The sequence below is a fragment of the Cicer arietinum genome, chromosome 3, assembly GCF_000331145.2.
Source record: "Cicer arietinum cultivar CDC Frontier isolate Library 1 chromosome 3, Cicar.CDCFrontier_v2.0, whole genome shotgun sequence".
Classification (NCBI taxonomy): Eukaryota; Viridiplantae; Streptophyta; class Magnoliopsida; order Fabales; family Fabaceae; genus Cicer; species Cicer arietinum.
The window spans coordinates 65,455,576-65,473,545 of NC_021162.2; the positions used below are offsets into that span (position 1 = coordinate 65,455,576).

The 17,970-nt window shown below is 25.1% G+C and overlaps 2 protein-coding genes across 2 annotated transcripts in view; both read left to right on the forward strand.

Annotated features, from left to right (window-relative positions):
* LOC101509490 (protein DETOXIFICATION 21-like) lies at positions 1 to 3,915 on the forward strand. The gene is made up of 8 exons (XM_004493200.4): positions 1 to 359; positions 1,535 to 2,076; positions 2,468 to 2,554; positions 2,693 to 2,749; positions 2,864 to 3,102; positions 3,275 to 3,393; positions 3,489 to 3,548; positions 3,656 to 3,915. Exons 1-8 carry the CDS (start codon positions 105 to 107, stop codon positions 3,740 to 3,742), a joined length of 1,446 nt encoding a protein of 481 aa, XP_004493257.1. The 5' UTR covers positions 1 to 104; the 3' UTR covers positions 3,743 to 3,915.
* Positions 3,916 to 14,227: 10,312 nt separating this feature from the next.
* Positions 14,228 to 17,970, forward strand: part of LOC101509807 (protein DETOXIFICATION 21-like) — a 5,085-nt gene continuing 1,342 nt past the window's right edge. Inside the window, exons 1-5 of the mRNA XM_073365755.1 lie at positions 14,228 to 14,663; positions 15,741 to 16,282; positions 17,382 to 17,468; positions 17,651 to 17,707; positions 17,843 to 17,969. Coding sequence (XP_073221856.1) covers positions 14,412 to 14,663; positions 15,741 to 16,282; positions 17,382 to 17,468; positions 17,651 to 17,707; positions 17,843 to 17,969 — 1,065 coding nt within the window. The 5' untranslated portion in view covers positions 14,228 to 14,411. The remainder of the gene's footprint in view (positions 14,664 to 15,740; positions 16,283 to 17,381; positions 17,469 to 17,650; positions 17,708 to 17,842; position 17,970) is intronic.

A 17,970-nucleotide genomic window follows, 5' to 3' on the forward strand; every position in this document is an offset into this window, starting at 1 on the left:
ATTCATAACAACTCAATTCTGTTTTCCCTTTTTCTCTGCGTTGCTCTTCTTTTCATCTACTACAAAACACAGACATCATAACAGGCAACGCAGCCTCTCACAAAATGGAAAGAGATCTAAAACAGAAACTACTGACAAAATCACAAGAAAATGAAGAAGAAGAAGAGCCACTTGGAAAAAGGGTGTGGAATGAAACAAAGCTTATGTGGATAGTTGCAGCACCAGCTATTTTCACAAGATTCTCAACTTTTGGTATTCAAGTTATTAGTCAAGCTTTTGTTGGTCATATTGGTTCTAGAGAACTCGCTGCTTTTGCTCTTGTTTTCACTGTTCTCATTAGATTCGCCAATGGTATTCTGGTAATTTTCATTCTCCATTACTTTTTCTTTTTTATTCTTTACCATTACTTTTTTAGTATAATAGAACCATTTTCAATGTCATTATGTTATCTCATCTGCATGTTTACATCACTTTTTGTATACACGCAACTAATCAGAAAAAATATGTGATTAATTCAGTTGACTAATTAATTATTTCAAATTACTGCAAAAAATATGATTTATTCAATTGTTTATGAAAAAATCGATGTCCATGAAATATTTTTGCTATGTTTACGTTTCTTGTGGCCTCTTCAAATTTTGTTAATTTTAAGGATGGTGTTTTTTGTTTTGCATAAAAGAATGATACTTCTCTGTTTGTTCAAATAAAAGTTAAAAAATTTCTTACCCCTTTTTTGTCTGGTTTGTTATAATTGAATCTTTTGGTGTTAGAGTTGTGACTAGAGATTATTAAAATGGGGTTGTGTGAGAGAAGCTTATATTTCAAAAGATTACATAAAAATGAAGTGAAGGTTGCAACTTTTCCTTTGTATACACTTTTGTTTAATCTATACATTGCTAAAATAATAATGGATAAATTGTACTCACCTTTTCAACCATTAAATGAAGCACACACCTCTCTATTTTAAAAGAACTCGGAACAGATATATTCCTGAAATTTATGTTTGGATTTAGGGTGAGCTTAATAGAATCACAGTAAATTATTGTATTTTGATAAAAGTTTTCAACAAAAGTAGGATGTCACCGTGGTTTCAGTAAACTCAGTGTCATTGCAAAACATATTAAGAGTTCCATGTTAGATAAGATATGACCTGAAAATAAGTTCTAATGCGGACAGATTTCAATTTCACCAACATGGTTTAAAAAATGGAAATGATGTATGTCATTGAATTACAAGGGAGCTCAATCTCCCCAAGAATAATTTATCCAGTGAAAATGATGGTGTTGTATTTTGCAACGGCACTTCAGATTGGAAACATGATATGGTGTCTAACACGAGTCACATGAAACCGAAAATGTGATTATTACATTCAATATTTCTCATTTTTGTAAATTATTGTCTGTGTTAACGTCGTGTTTGACATCCACGTCCGTGTCAGTGCTTCATATGTACTATTACAATTGCCATAACAATGCATGGATAATACTATCATCTACTAATCCAAAATTAACTGTTTGTAAAATGACAACTGCAGTTGGGAATGGCAACTGCATTGTCAACACTATGTGGACAAGCATATGGTGCAAAAGAATATAGCATGATGGGAGTTTATCTTCAAAGATCATGGATAGTTTTATTCGTAACAGCACTCACTCTTCTTCCTGTTTTCATCTTCACAACCCCAATTTTGACTCTCTTAGGCCAAGATGAAAGCATAGCACAAGTAGCAGGAACAATTTCTCTTTGGTCAATTCCAGTTATGTTTGCTTTCATTGTCTCATTCACTTGCCAGACATTCCTTCAATCACAAAGCAAGAATACCATCATTGCATTCTTGGCAGCTTTTTCCATTATCCTTCATGCATTCCTCTCTTGGCTTTTGACAACGAAATACAAATTTGGGATTGCTGGTGCAATGATTTCAACTTGTTTGGCTTACTGGATTCCAAACATTGGTCAACTTATATTTGTTACATGTGGTTGGTGCCCTCAAACTTGGAATGGTTTCTCATTTTTAGCATTCAAAGACCTTTGGCCTGTTGTCAAACTTTCCCTTTCAGCTGGTGCCATGTTGTGGTAAGTTCTTTGCCGATGCAATTACTATTGATAAACTTATTTGGATTTCATTTTTAAGTTTGATTATCTAGATTGCTATTATGTCCTTTATGTTGGTAAGAAATTTTTGTTGCGTATGACTCATAGTTTGTGATAAGTGAGCAAGTTGCTAGGGTAGAAGTATTTAATACAAGTTGTACACTATAAACTCTAATCTTGAATCATAATAGAATGGTACTGCAGTTGAAGACATAGACACAATTGACCGAACTCTATGATTAAACATCATGTGTACTTTCTTTTGTGTTTTTGTATCTTTATTCTTTTGAACTAATGTTGCTGTTATAACATTGTTTTTTTGTGAACAGATATATATGCCTTACTAATTTGAATCTGTTTAAATATTATGCAGTCTTGAGCTGTGGTACAACACAATATTGGTTCTTTTGACAGGGAACATGAAAAATGCAGAGGTTGAAATTGATGCACTATCTATATGGTAATGCTTCTGCATTGTAACACTTTGTTTTTCTTAAAAAAGATCATGTGTTGTGTTTCTACTTTATGTTATTGGTTTGATGTATAAAAGGCCTTTTCACCTGGCTTACTACTAAAGATCAAATTTTGTTAATGTCAGTCTCAACATCAATGGATGGGAAATGATGATATCACTTGGTTTCATGGCTGCAGCAAGGTAATAATAGCATTGTTCTAATCCCCTCTCTATCTATCATTGATGCAGCCATTTATTTCTCCTATGTTGTATGTTTACTTAGGCTTTGAAAATTTACATTTACTTATTGTGCAGCGTTCGAGTATCGAATGAGCTTGGTAAAGGAAGCGCGAAAGCTGCAAAGTTCTCGATCGTTGTGACAGTCCTTACATCATTGGCCATTGGATCCTTTCTGTTTCTGTTTTTCTTATTCTTTAGGGAACGACTTGCTTATATATTTACCTCAAATAAAGAGGTGGCCGCAGCTGTCGGAGATTTATCGCCTTTGTTATCAATCTCTATACTACTAAACAGTGTTCAACCAGTACTCTCAGGTACTAATTTCCAACATTTTCAATCCTGATTAGTTTTGCATGACTAATACAAATTAATCTTCAATGCTATACTTAACAACAGTTATACATTGAATTTGTCATTTTTGCTTGTGTATATTAGTATATATATTCATACTTACCAAAGAATACGAAAAAAATGTGATGTGAACAGGAGTTGCTATTGGAGCTGGTTGGCAAAGCATTGTAGCATATGTGAACATAGGTTGTTATTACATCATAGGTATTCCTGTTGGGATTGTGCTTGGTAATGTTATTCATTGGCAAGTCAAGGTAGGCTTTTACAATCCCTCTTGTTTTTTAAATTGCATTTATATCTTTATAATATGCTTCCTTATTAATTGAACAAAGTTTTTCAACTTGTGTAGGGAATTTGGATGGCTATAGTGCTAACTATAATTACCTACAAAACTAATTGGGATGAACAGGTATTTGAGATTGCCTCCTAATTAGAGTTTAATAATAATTGACAGTGCATAATAATTAAATTCTTGTAGATATTCATTTAACATGATTGTTAAATCATTTGTTGCAGGTGAATGTAGCTCGTAATCGCATAAACAAGTGGTCCAAGGTGGAGAGTACTGATCAAGAAAGAAAAACAAAATTAATTGGAACATAGTTTCAATGATATCAATTGTGTCTTATGCAGCCAATAAATTGATATATAAATAGATAGATAGCAATTGTATGTTTATCTATTATTAATTGTATGTCTTAAATCAAATTTGAAATGGATTTCTCTCATATAGTTTTGGAATTTAATTTCAAATAGGTCTAATGGTTTTGCTCATAGATCATAGATTCATAGTGATAGAGTCTTGCACACGTCATTTGAGTTCTTGTTTGCATAAAATGTGGATTTTTGGTCTTCTTAACGTAAGTAAAAATTTAGAGTTAAGAATGGCACCATCTTCAGTAGAGAAATATATTTATCTCATCTCAAAGAGATTAATAGAGATTGAATATACAACATATTAAATACAAATTCTTTTTTCATTTTTTTGACTAAATACAAGTTTTGTTATGCACTATTAGGTCATAAAATATATTAAGCTCTAACATGATGAAACCTAAAATCTATGTATGATAAGAAAATAATATTAAAAATTATACAAATATTTATTTTTTTGATACAAAAATTATACAAATATTTATTTTTTGATACAAAATAAAAATAAAATTACACAATTGCACATTTATTATAGAAAATGTTTTATACATATATTTTCTGATGATATTTTGTAATATTATTGCTTAAATCATCTTTATGAGATATGATTGACAGCTTGATATGAGTTTATTCATCTTTATTATCTTTATTTAACTTTTTCTAATCAATGTACCTTACATTATATTCATTTTTTAGTCCTTTTGAGTAGTAGATTTTTACATTGATTAGAACAATATTAAATACAAAAAATAATAGTGATAATAATTCATATACTTACAAATTACAATTTGGTTTTTTGTTTTTATAGCAAAAACGTGTTTGAATTGATTGATAGTTCAAAACAAACACAAGTATTTGGTCCCCTTTGGACTCCAAATACTTAAAGATAATCATAAATTTAAGGAAGTTACTTTTCTCACCAGCAAACTAACGTTTGGAAGTATATATAAAATAAATATTAAACTTTACAAGTTTATATGCGTATTTTCAAATAATCTATACAATTTAAATATACATATTTTAAAAAAATACTACTTTGTTTCAAATATAAATAAAAAATATTAAAAAAATTAATATATTTAATTTTAAATTTAATTAATATATCAACTTTTAATTCATTTTTTATTTATGTTTTGAATCGGACAGAATATACGAAAACTAACGATTGGTCTATTGAAATAGCGGTGTAACAACATAAAGACATTTTTGTCGTGATATGTAATTTAGTCCATTGGAAAGATTCTTCACTCCTTTATGGTCGTTTTTGTCATCAAATAAAGTTAATTTGTTAGATCTTTAATCAAATAAATAAAGAAACATCACGTACCTGACGATGTATGAATGGCGACAAACCAAAACTATCCAATTGCTTTGGACAAGTTGTATCCCATTAGCTTGGAAAACGACATACACCTTTTCTTTGTTTCTTTTCTTTCGACTTAAGTATATTATAAAATAAAATTTGAAATTTGACTTTTTCCTTTTTTTATTTATTAAAGTATGTTTATAACTTTTAGTTAATAATAATACATTCAATATAATTAGATATATCTACTCACATGTGAAAACGAGGGTTGAAATATCACCTTCTAACCCACTTTCTTCTTTTTTTCTTTTTCCTTTCACTATCATTGCTCTTGCTTTGTCATCAAAAGTTTTTATAAAAGGTGTGGTCTAAACTCTTTCAAAAATTGTGAATAAGTTAGTGACAATCTATTAAAATTAGTTATATTATGTTAAACATATAATTTTTTTTTGAAAAAAGTAAAATATATGTGACTAATTTAATTAGTTGTGATAATTTATTTACAATTTTTTAGAGACAATTTAAAATCAAACCAATCAAATGTATAGGAAAGTGACATATTAGTTAATACTATGTTAACCTTCTACTACACATTCAACCAAATCAGCTTTATCAAGGTTATTGTATAATTATTAGTTCTTTTTATTTTTTATTTTTTAAATGAGCTATTATACAAGCTGCTATAGCAAACAATTAATATACGAGAAAACGTTTGTCGTAAATTTTAATTACTTAAATTTAATAATTTTTTTAAAATTATTTTAAATAAAAATGAGAATAATTATAATATATTAAATATAATTATAATATTTTTCATTAAAACAATTATAAAAAATTAATTAAAATTACAAAATTCATTATTTATAATACAATTATAAAATTCATAAAAAATTATAAAATTCATTATTTATAATATAATAATAATATACTAAATATAATTATGAAATTCATACAAAAGATAAATATTTATCATTAAAAAATTAATTAAAATTAATGTCTTTTCAATATCATCGACATAAAAATAAAATAATTACAACTTATTAATTATAATATTTTAACACTTCAAAATTTTCATGATGTTAAAATATACAAGAAATAAATATTTATTTTCAATCAATCAATTAAATATAATATTTACTTTTAAATAAAATAAAAATAAAAATAATATACTAATTATAATTTAATGTAATATCTATATAAAAAAGTCGATACAATGGAGAAAAAGTTTTACCCATTAACTTTTTTGCCATGTATACTTTTTTTTAGAGACTTAATTTTGTGTTGATCCACTATGTTACACTTAATAAATTTTTTTATCCATTTCTCCCGACATATGTTTAAATACTATGTTTAATATATATATATATATATATATATATATATATATATATATTTAATGAAAATATTTTAATTCTCGTATAAATAAAATACAAAATTTAAACAACCAATTAATAATTAATTACAAATTTTTAAGTATCTAAATCAGATAATTAAGTACTCAAGTTTTATGATTCAAAAATATCATACCAAAAATATCCACTAAAGCTGACCACCACTACCCATGTTAGAAATTAATAGAAATTATTCATCTATTTATCCAAAAATTCCTTTGAGTGGGAAAACAAATTGGAATAGTCATCTGTCAATGTAAGAGTCATCTCCAAATAATAAATACGAAGAAGATAGACATGCATATATAATTATTATAGAAAAATATAAGTAAATCATATACTTCATTTAACAATTAAAATCACAAAACACCAAAGATACAAATCAAACATAATGCACGAATCCTATTTGTTAGACTATATATCAATGCATGATTTCAGAATATCACCACCCCATAGAACAAAGAGTCACACGATTGGACAATGTCCCACCTTCGAACTTCTCCCACTGTTGGACAAATGCTCTTCAAAGTTTCATGTTCAATATCCCACCGTTGAGTATTCGTCATGTACTCGCGACTAGGTCCAGACCACCAATGCATGCATGAATCCATCACCTTATTTAGTAACAAAATAGACCATTCAACTAGAGCGTCCAAAACCATTCAACCTTGTCATAAACCAACCTAGTTTAGACACAAGTCATCACCTTGAATAACCACCCAATACCAATCAAAGTAGGCAAATTGTTTAATCTCATAATATCACTCATAAACATATAATTCATATAACACACATATTTTGAAGATAACACACAAACATAACCATTACATAACATCAGAGTGCATTTATATCACATATAATTCAAGTAGGAAATGAAATTGAGTGATGCTCTTACCACTACAAAAGTTGTTTATAGAATTATGCGCCACAAACTTTTGTTCAACTCGATTCACACCTTCAAATAAGTAATAATTAACTCAATATTTAATTGTCTTTCAACTACTAACTCATACTCAAATAAAGTTTGAGTTTAGTTTAAGATTTAGACAAACTAGATTGTAACCCACGCGTTGCGCGGTAAGTGTTGATATATTTATATATGTGTACATATAAATTTTTTATTAAAATATATAACTATTTTTCACTACAAAAATAGATAAAATAAATATATAAACGTTTTGTATAACTAACAACACAATTATTTGTAATCTTAAAAATTTAGAAGAATGTTAAAATTTTAATTATGTGAACGTGAAATGAAAATGACTTTTTTTTTTCCTTCATAAACATCATTTATTTATTTATTTATTTATTTACACACTTTAAATTTTGATTTACTTACACCATTGTCGTTCCTGAACGATTTTAGTTGAAAAATTAACCATAATTGTTTTTGTTGAAGAATCTTTGAACATTTGTAACTAATAATGTTATATTGTTGCTTAATGTGATATAATCAAATGTATTGTAAACTTGAAATTAGAGAGTCGGGATCAAATAACATTTTTTAAAGCAAATATGAAAGTGTAAAAAAACTATCGTGATTAATTGACATCTCAACTATATTGACACTTCCATTTACCTATAAATATTTAGGCACACCCTAAAAATATTATTAATAAAATAAAAAGACCGATAACAAAAAAATAGAGGGAGAAAAGAACTTAAATCATTTAAGATTGAATAATTTATTTATTTATATTGTTAAAATAAAGTTAATTTTTAAATAGTAAAAGATTGAATCATTATAATAACATTTTTTTGAATATAATTAATTAAGTTGTAAGTTTTTCTTTGCCAATATATGTTGGCATTAACGCATCAAAAAAAAAAAAAAATTTATTATATAATATATATAAATTGTAAGTATGGAAATGTGTTATAATATATATTTCTTGTTATGAGAATATAATAATGTTAAATTTTTTAAAGAAGAATTTTGTCGTCTATTGTGGTCCAACTTGGTTCGAGAGATTAATATTTGTAACTTTAAAAAATAACTTGTACTTTATCATTTTGCGTAGCAAAGATAAACCAATCATAATATTTTACATTAAGATCTTCATACAATGATGCTCTAAAGATTTGTAATGACTTTTAAAGTTTTTTTTTTTTTTTTTGTAGAGACGTAATAATTCGTTTATTTTTGTTAGTGCAATTTAAGTGAGAGACACCGAATAGTTTTAAGAAAGAGGTTTCGAGTCCAAGATTTGATAAAACTAATATAACTACTAATTTAATAAAATTTACTCATAAAAAAATATGTTTCAGCTATTAATAATGATATTGAACATGTCATTATTATATTTTTTGTAAAGAAATATTAAAAGTAAAATAATAGCTTTAAAGATAACTAAGTTTTCCAATTAATTTTAGTATCAGTGTGTATTTATTTGTTGAAACTTGAAACATTTTGTTTAAGGTAAACTTCTTGAGTTCAAAATCTAATAAAACTAATATAATCACTAATTTCTTAATATTTACTTATAAAAATAATTTGCTTTAGCTATGAATAATGATATTGAATATGTTATTATTATTTTTTTTGTGAAAGAAAATTAAAAGTAAAATAGTAGCTTTTAGGATAAGTGAATTTTCTAATTAATTTAGTATTAATGTGTATTTATTTGTTGAAACTTGAAATATTTTGTTTAAGGTAAACTTCAATTACAATTATATATCACACAACTTTATCAAACTATTAAAAAAAAGTTAAAATTGTAATCTTTTGTATTAAAGAGTAAATTGCAGTTGATCAATTTCTTTTTAATTAAAATTAAAAATATAATAAGTTTAAATTATTTTAAAAATCTATATTTTATCATGGTTGAGTTAGATGCGTGATGAATTTGAATCTTTTAATATTAAATTGATTAAATATGAAATGTGTCATGTTTCAAGGTCATATCAAATATGTAAATGAAAATATTTGTTTAAAAAATATTTGAGTACATAAGCTACATTTTTTGTAACACAACATAAATTATAAATTGATATAAAGAATATTAAATGTTGATAAAATTATAATATAACGGAAAAAAACCTTAAATACTTGAATTCTTTCTTACATATAAATCTAATTTTTCAAATTTAAAATATATACCTTTGAAATGTGTCGAGATACTTCAATTCCAATTTGTCATTTTTTTTACAGAATTTTCTCATAACTTTAAAGATATAACATTTTTGTTGAAAGTTTATTAATTTTTTGTTGTTGCAATTTAAGCGATACTTTATTTGTATTTATATGTGATGAATTACAATGAAAATATATGTATATGTAATAAATTACCATGAATACATATTTTAATTAAGTTATAATTTGGTTGTTGAGAAACACGAGTTTTCATACCGTTTTGGGTCCAAAATAAGATAAAACTAGTATAACCACTAACTTACTAACATTTATTTATAAAAAATAATATGTTTTCAGTTAAAAAATAAGTTTTTGTGAAAGAATATTAAAAATAAATGATAATTTAAAAGACACCTAATGTTCAAATTAAATTTAGTATTAGTATGTATTTATTTGTTGAAACTTTCAATGTTTTGTTTAAAGTAAATTTCAATTATTTTTAAATAATTTTATCAAAAAATTGTTTATTAACTATTAAAATAAATCAAAATTGAAATATTTTGTATTAAAGAGTAAAATGTTATTGATTAAATTTTATTATTAAAATTAAAAAATTAAGATCACATTATTTTAAAAGTTTATATTTTATGATGGTTGAGTGAGATGCAAGATGAATTTGAACCCTCTAATATTGAATTGATTAAACATGAAAGATGTTATGTTTGAATATTACATCCATTTTGTAGATGAAAATAATTTATTTATTTATTTGAGGACATAAGCTACAATTTTTTTAATAGGGCATAAGCTACAAATTGTTATATAAAATACCAAATATGTCATGAAAATCTAATAGAATGAAAGAGAACTAAGAATAACTGAATTTTTTCTGACATATAAAGAATACTAAAGATGTCATAAAAATATAATATAATGAAAATATATTAACTTAGTTTTTTTTTCCGACGTATAAATTTAATTTTTCAAATTCAAATTATGTACCTTTGAAATGTGTCGAGATGCTTTAGTTTCAATTTTGTCTTTTGATACCAATAAAATATCTTATAAAACAATATATAAATATATATATATATCTATAAAAGTATTTTGCCTACATGTATGGACAATTTATAATTAGTTACATATGTGAAGATAAGTGTATCAATGACACAAATTTTTCAAGAAATAAACATAGATGACTTTGTGAGATCATATTCAAATATGACTTCGTGAGATCGTATTTATATTTGCAAATGATTACTGAAACATTTGAGATGAGACAACGTCAATATAACGTATTTTTTTGCTAATGAATCTATAGGATATGTAAAGTTAGAATTGCAGAAATCATAAATGTTGATTGGAGTGAGAAACTGGTACAATTATTTTTATGTGAACTTTTTTGAAATGGTTTTTAACTTATATATATGACGTGTGAGATGTAAAAGCTAAATTGAGGAATAAAAGATTTGAGATTAATAGTAGAGACATATGAAAGGTGCCACATAAGAATATAAACGATGTAGCGTAAATGCTATGACGTGACATATAAGTATATGATATGTCATTCAATAGAGTTGAAATTTTATTTTAATATATTATAATAGATTCTCTTAAAACAACCAAATTATTATTATTATTATTATTATTATTATTATTATTATTATTATTATTATTATTATCATTATTACTACTATTTATTTATTTTAAAATTTATTAGTATTATTTTAAATAATTTATAAGGAGGCATTATTTTAAATAATTTATAAGGAAACATTATTCAGTTTTTTTTCTTTTTAACCAAAATTAACGACATATACAGTCAAATCAAATAAGAATATATGCATTTCAAAAATATTAATTAAAATTACTATAAAATCTAGTAATTACCTAATAAAATTAAATGAAGAAAATACATCTCATTAACTATTAATAATTAAGAAACATGCAGATCTTACAAATAGAGCTTGACGTTAAACATTTTACTTTCCTTGTTACACACGTTCACAAAACCTAGAACAGGTTCAACGAGGCGTCTGAGCTTATTATTAGTCTATAAAATAAATATTTATTATTGAATAATTAATTAAATTTAATATTTTTATTATTTAAATTAAGTGATAATAATCGTATAATATATTTATTTTAAAAATTACACACATAACAAATGATAGCAATATATTTTAATATATTATAAAAATTATGCATGACACAAACATTTATCACTAATTAGTTAAATAAAATGAATATTTTTTAATATAGTCAGCGTAACAGTGATATCGATATATTAACTATAACTTTTTTATATTTTGATTTCTTCACATTATTTTTTTTTTTGAAAATAGTCACTAAACAAATCATTAAAGCGTATATATAATTTATATAAAATAAATATTAATCACTAATCAATTAATTAAATTTAATATTTTTTGGATATCTTCTTAATAATGATTGAATAATTATAACATAATAATTATAATTTACTATAAAAATAATACACGGAACAACAATAATTTGTGAATAATCAACTAGTTAAATTTAGATTTTGTTGTTGATATATTCTAGATAAAAAGGAGAATAATTATAACATATTAATTATAATTTATTATAAAAATCATACATGAGACAAATGTTTGTCAATAATTATTTATTTTAATTTATTAATTTTTATATTTTCTAAATAAAGATGAGAATAATTATAATATAAATTTTATTATAAAAAATCATATGTGGAACACATGTTTGCCATTGATACATTAATAATGAGTTTTTTAAATATCATCGACATAAAAATAAGATCAATTATATTATATAAACTATAATTTTTCATACTTCTATTTTTTTCACGATGCTATTTTGGAAATGAATTATTAAATAAATCATTGAATCATATAATTAATATACGAGATAAATATTTGTCATTAATTTTTTTTATATTTTGATTATTTTTTCCCGTTACTTTTTTGGAAATAAGTCACTAAACAATCCCGATGAAATGAAATTAATATTTATTATTAATCAATTAATTTATCTTAATATTTTTTTTTTACTTTTTAAATAAAATTAAATAATCAGAATACTTATTATAAAAACTATACATGGAACAAGGTTTGTTGCTAATCAATTTATTAAACTTAATATTTATTATTAATCAATTAATTTATCTTAATATTTTTTTTTACTTTTTAAATAAAATTAAATAATCAGAATACTTATTATAAAAACTATACATGGAACAAGGTTTGTTGCTAATCAATTTATTAAACTTAATATTTATTATTAATCAATTAATTTATCTTAATATTTTTTTTTACTTTTTAAATAAAATTAAATAATCAGAATACTTATTATAAAAACTATACATGGAACAAGGTTTGTTGCTAATCAATTTATTAAACTTAATATTTTTATATTTTCTTCTTAATAAAGAGAATAACTATAATATACTTATTATAAATTATCATAAAAACCATACTCGAAACAATTGATTGTCGGTTAATACTAAATTAATTTCAAAGAGAGTATCGCTAAATACTAATAAATTAAATTTAACACTTTTTAGATGGTACTTCCCACATTGTCTACATACCGATACCTAATTATAATATATGTTGATGTTATTGTATTTGAATACACAACAATCAAATTCCAATTAATTTAGTATTGTCAATGTATTTAATTTTTATTTTTCATTTCTTCCTTACATCACATAATAAATTGAAGAAAATAATTAATTTTGTCATTTATTTTTAAAATATTTTTAAAGGTATATTACTTTGACATCCTTAATTTATGTGAAGATAACATCGGCAAAGCATATTTTTTTATCAATATAAATGTAAACAAGATATTACCACAAAAATAAGAATTTGGAGAATTTTTTATTCATTACAACTTCGTTATAAGCAATCAAATCTATTTTAAATTTATGAAATTTATTTAATTAATCTTTCGTATTGGTTTTCTCCTAAATCACCAAATCATCTTATGATTCAATCTTTTCAATTTACTTTAAAAAATTATATAAGTCAATTAAAGTGACTGAATATCATATCTCGTGTTCGAAACAAAACTTACATTTTTGTATGAATTTTTCTACCATTTTATCTATAGACAAAAAAAAAAAATTGATTAAGATCACAATAATATAGTAGATATTTTAAGAGAAAAACATAATGATTTCAGAAACATACAATACAATTGCCATTTCTTTATAAAAATTGTATAAGTAATCTGAGTTAGGAACTTAAGAGCATTTCCAATACTCTGTCCTTAATTTTTACAAACTTGTAAGATTAAGTTTGTAGCATTGGAGTGAAATAAGTGTTGTCATATATGAAACTATTGCAAATCGGTAATTGCAACAAATGTGTGTAGAATAAAGTGAAAAAAAGAGAGATAATATATGATTCATTTGAGTTCTGAATAGTGTAGTGATTTGGGCACAAGATTTTTGCCATTATCCTTCAAAGTGTGTTATTATATATTATGATGAGATTAAAAGAATAGTAGGGTTCTTAGCCATCCACGTAAGAGCTTATTAAACCACTCAATGAGTATGATTCAAAATATACGTGCTAAATTAATCTCCACCCAATGCAATGTTTGAAGATTGTGTAACTATTTATCAAAATCCAGCCAATAAAATGCAATAAATGTGACAACTACTCTACACAATAAGTTTTATGAAATTCTGACAATAGTTACTGATCGTTCCAAACGACAACTACTTGTATTTGTTTTATCTTTAGTCTCATTAATTCTCATCATTCTTTAAATAGTTTCTCTTTATAGTATATTGGCATTTTATATATTCATAAAGTAGCAATTCACTAAGTAGAAAAAATGGAGGGAGATGATTCAAAGAAGAAGTTGATAGTGAAAGAAAATGATGAAGAAGAGTTGTCATTGGTGTCGAGAATGTGGAAAGAGAATAAGCTAATGTGGGTGGTGGCAGGTCCAGCCATATTCACAAGATTTTCCACTTTTGGTATCCAAATTATAAGTCAAGCATTTATTGGTCATATTGGTTCAACTCAATTAGCTGCTTATGCTCTTGTTTTCACTGTTCTTGTTAGATTTGCTAATGGTTTTCTGGTATGTTCATTCTTTATCAATTTCTTTTCACCTCTTTTTTCTTGTTCCATTTTGATTTTACCTTATGTTTTTGTAATGGATCTCAAAGAGGAAAAAAAGCAAATTGAGGATTCAGAGCTAGGCATCTTAATAGAAAATAATCATTAAATATAGACTATATAATCGTTAGAAACAGATAATATATTTTTGACTTTTTGGATTGTGTGTATATATTATGTATTTATTTATATTTTTTCTAAAAAAATATATTCATTCATTCACGTCGGTATAATACAATAATAATATAAATTTAACGTCATTAAAAATAAAAAATAAAAATTTACGAATAAATTTACAATAAAATACATACAAATGTAACAAAACCAAAAAGTGAAGAATAGACATGTCTAATTTATCAATTTAAATAAAATGAACACTGTAGTAAGACAAAAAATTAAACAACACCGCATTAAAACGACGAACAAAATATTATTGTGCTCAAACGATGAAATTACATGCAAAAACACGAAGAAAAAAAACTAAATATGTGTTAACCACTTAGATAAAATGAGAAAAGAACAATTGAAAAAGTAATCCAGAGAAGAAAAAAACTAAACATGAATATTGATATTCAATTATTAATGCATGCCTTTTTTTAGTTATTTTCAAACAATTATATTTTTCACCTTTTATTTTCTCATTTTCTAACTATCAAAATACGAGATTAATTATTATACACCGATAATGTAATTCTTTTACATATTAACCTAACTAAATTGTATTATGAGGTCATTTTATTAAATGGATTCTTAAAATATTTTCACAAATATATAATGATTAAATGTATGTATAAAATAGTCTTAAGAAAAATATAGATAAAATATTAATTTTAATGTTAGAATAGATTTAAAAGGTAAAAGCTTGTGAAAAATGTAGTGTCACAACATTAAATATATCAATGTGCTTCTCCAAATAGAAGGCCACAAAATCCTTCATTAAATAATCTAAAATGTAATGCCATCATATACAAAATGCAATCACACTATAACCAAATGAAGTGGAAGACTAATTGTGTTTATAAAATGAATAATATTGTAGTTAGGAATGGCAGCTGCATTGGCAACACTATGTGGACAAGCATATGGTGCAAAAGAATATGGCATGATGGGAATATATCTTCAAAGATCATGGATAGTTATATCATTAACTGCACTAATTCTTCTTCCACTATTCCTCTTCACAACTCCAATTTTGATTCTCTTAGGCCAAGATGAAACCGTATCACAAGTGGCAGGAACAATTGGTTATTGGTCAATTCCAATTTTGTTTGCTTTCATTGCCTCATTCACTTGTCAAACATTCCTTCAATCACAAAGCAAGAACACTATTATTGCATTCTTGGCAGCATTTTCCATAATCGTTCATGTATTTCTATCTTGGCTTTTAACTATGAAATACAAGCTTGGGATTGTTGGTGCAATGATTTCAACAAGTTTGGCCTTTTGGATACCAAATATTGGCCAAATTGTATTTATTACATGTGGTTGGTGTCCTAATACTTGGAAAGGTTTCTCATTTTTAGCTTTCAAAGATCTTTGGCCTGTTGTCAAACTTTCCTTTTCATCAGGTGCCATGTTATGGTGAGTTTTTCTTCTCTATTAAGTATTAACTAATCATGTTGTAGATTCCACGTTTACTAGTGACATGGTTTTCATAGTGTTTATAAGTGGAGAAAATCCAGGGCCGTCTCAATGTTTTTGGAAACTCTATTGAATCTATATATTGGATTTTTAAAATCACAAAACCCTAAAATCAAAAATCAAGATTCTAACGTTCGATGGTGGGTGGTGGTGTCAAGTAGGCCGTAGTTGCTGTCACAAACTCAGTGATGAAAAAATGACTATTTATTCTAGATATAAGGTGCAAATATAAAATTTTAGAGCATTTAATATACAAAATTAAAGAAATTAATTTTTTAAAAGTTAAGGTATATTATAAAAAAAATTGTGGCCTTTCTTAATTGGAGACCCGTGTCAATGTTTTGATTGTACGAGTTAATCGACGACCTACGAAAATTCATCACTTGTCAAATAGATTTTGGGATTGAGTTAGACCCAAATTTAAATATTATTAAAATTACAAGACATTAAAGTCTATTACTATATATTGTTGGGTCACCATCGATGTTCATATGATACTAGAGTCTATTACTAGATTACATATATATTGTTGGCACCCCTTATGTTCATCTGACACTCTCTATTAATGTATGTTATATATATTGTTGGGTCACCATTGATATTCATCTAACCCTGATGAGTATTTACAATCTCTTTTAAATAAGATTTTCAACTTCGTTTTATTAGGTTATAGTCAACAAACAACTTAGATGACGGACAATGAATAAAATAATATCTTACTTAGAACGAAAATATCACAAAATAAAATAAATATATGTTGAAACCAGTTATTTAAATATAAAGAGAAATATAAAGGGAGAAAAACAAATTAAAGGAGTAATTTTAGGCTAAAATATTATCTTAAACCACAACTCTCTAATAGAAAAAGATGAAAAGAGGGTTGAATTATTTAAAAATGCTATTATTGTGAAATAAATTTAGATTTTCTTTCTAGAGATAGAGTTTTAATTATCAATATTTCTATTATGCTACTTAAGTAAACAAATATTTATAAACATAAATTTGTCTTCCTAATTTGAAGCCATTGAACATTTTGCAGTTTTGAGCTATGGTACAACACAATATTGGTTCTTTTAACAGGCAACATGGAAAATGCAGAGATTCAAATTGATGCTTTATCCATATGGTAATCCTTTTGCATTTTCACATTTCAATTTCATCATTATATTGTATATACTTTGTAACCACCTTATGTTTTCGTTGTATTAATTAGCTTGATTATTATGTTCACAAAAAAAAAAAAAGTTCATTAGCTTGATCTATCACTGAATTGGATTGCTTAAGATAAAATTTAATTTTTTTCTTCAGTCTCAACATCAATGGATGGGAAATGATGATATCACTTGGTTTCATGGCTGCAGCAAGGTATTGACATTCTCACCCTTTAATTTTTATTATTGTAGTTATTGATTTTTCATTATCTTAAAAAAAAAAGTTATATGAATTCCACACAATTTTTATTGTTGTTTGTTTACAATGGAAAATGAACTTTATTTGCAGTGTTAGAGTGGCAAATGAGCTTGGAAAAGGAAGTGCCAAAGCTGCAAAGTTCTCAGTGACTGTGATAGTGTTAACATCATTCACAATTGGGTTCTTTTTGTTTATATTTTTCTTATTTTTTAGGGAAA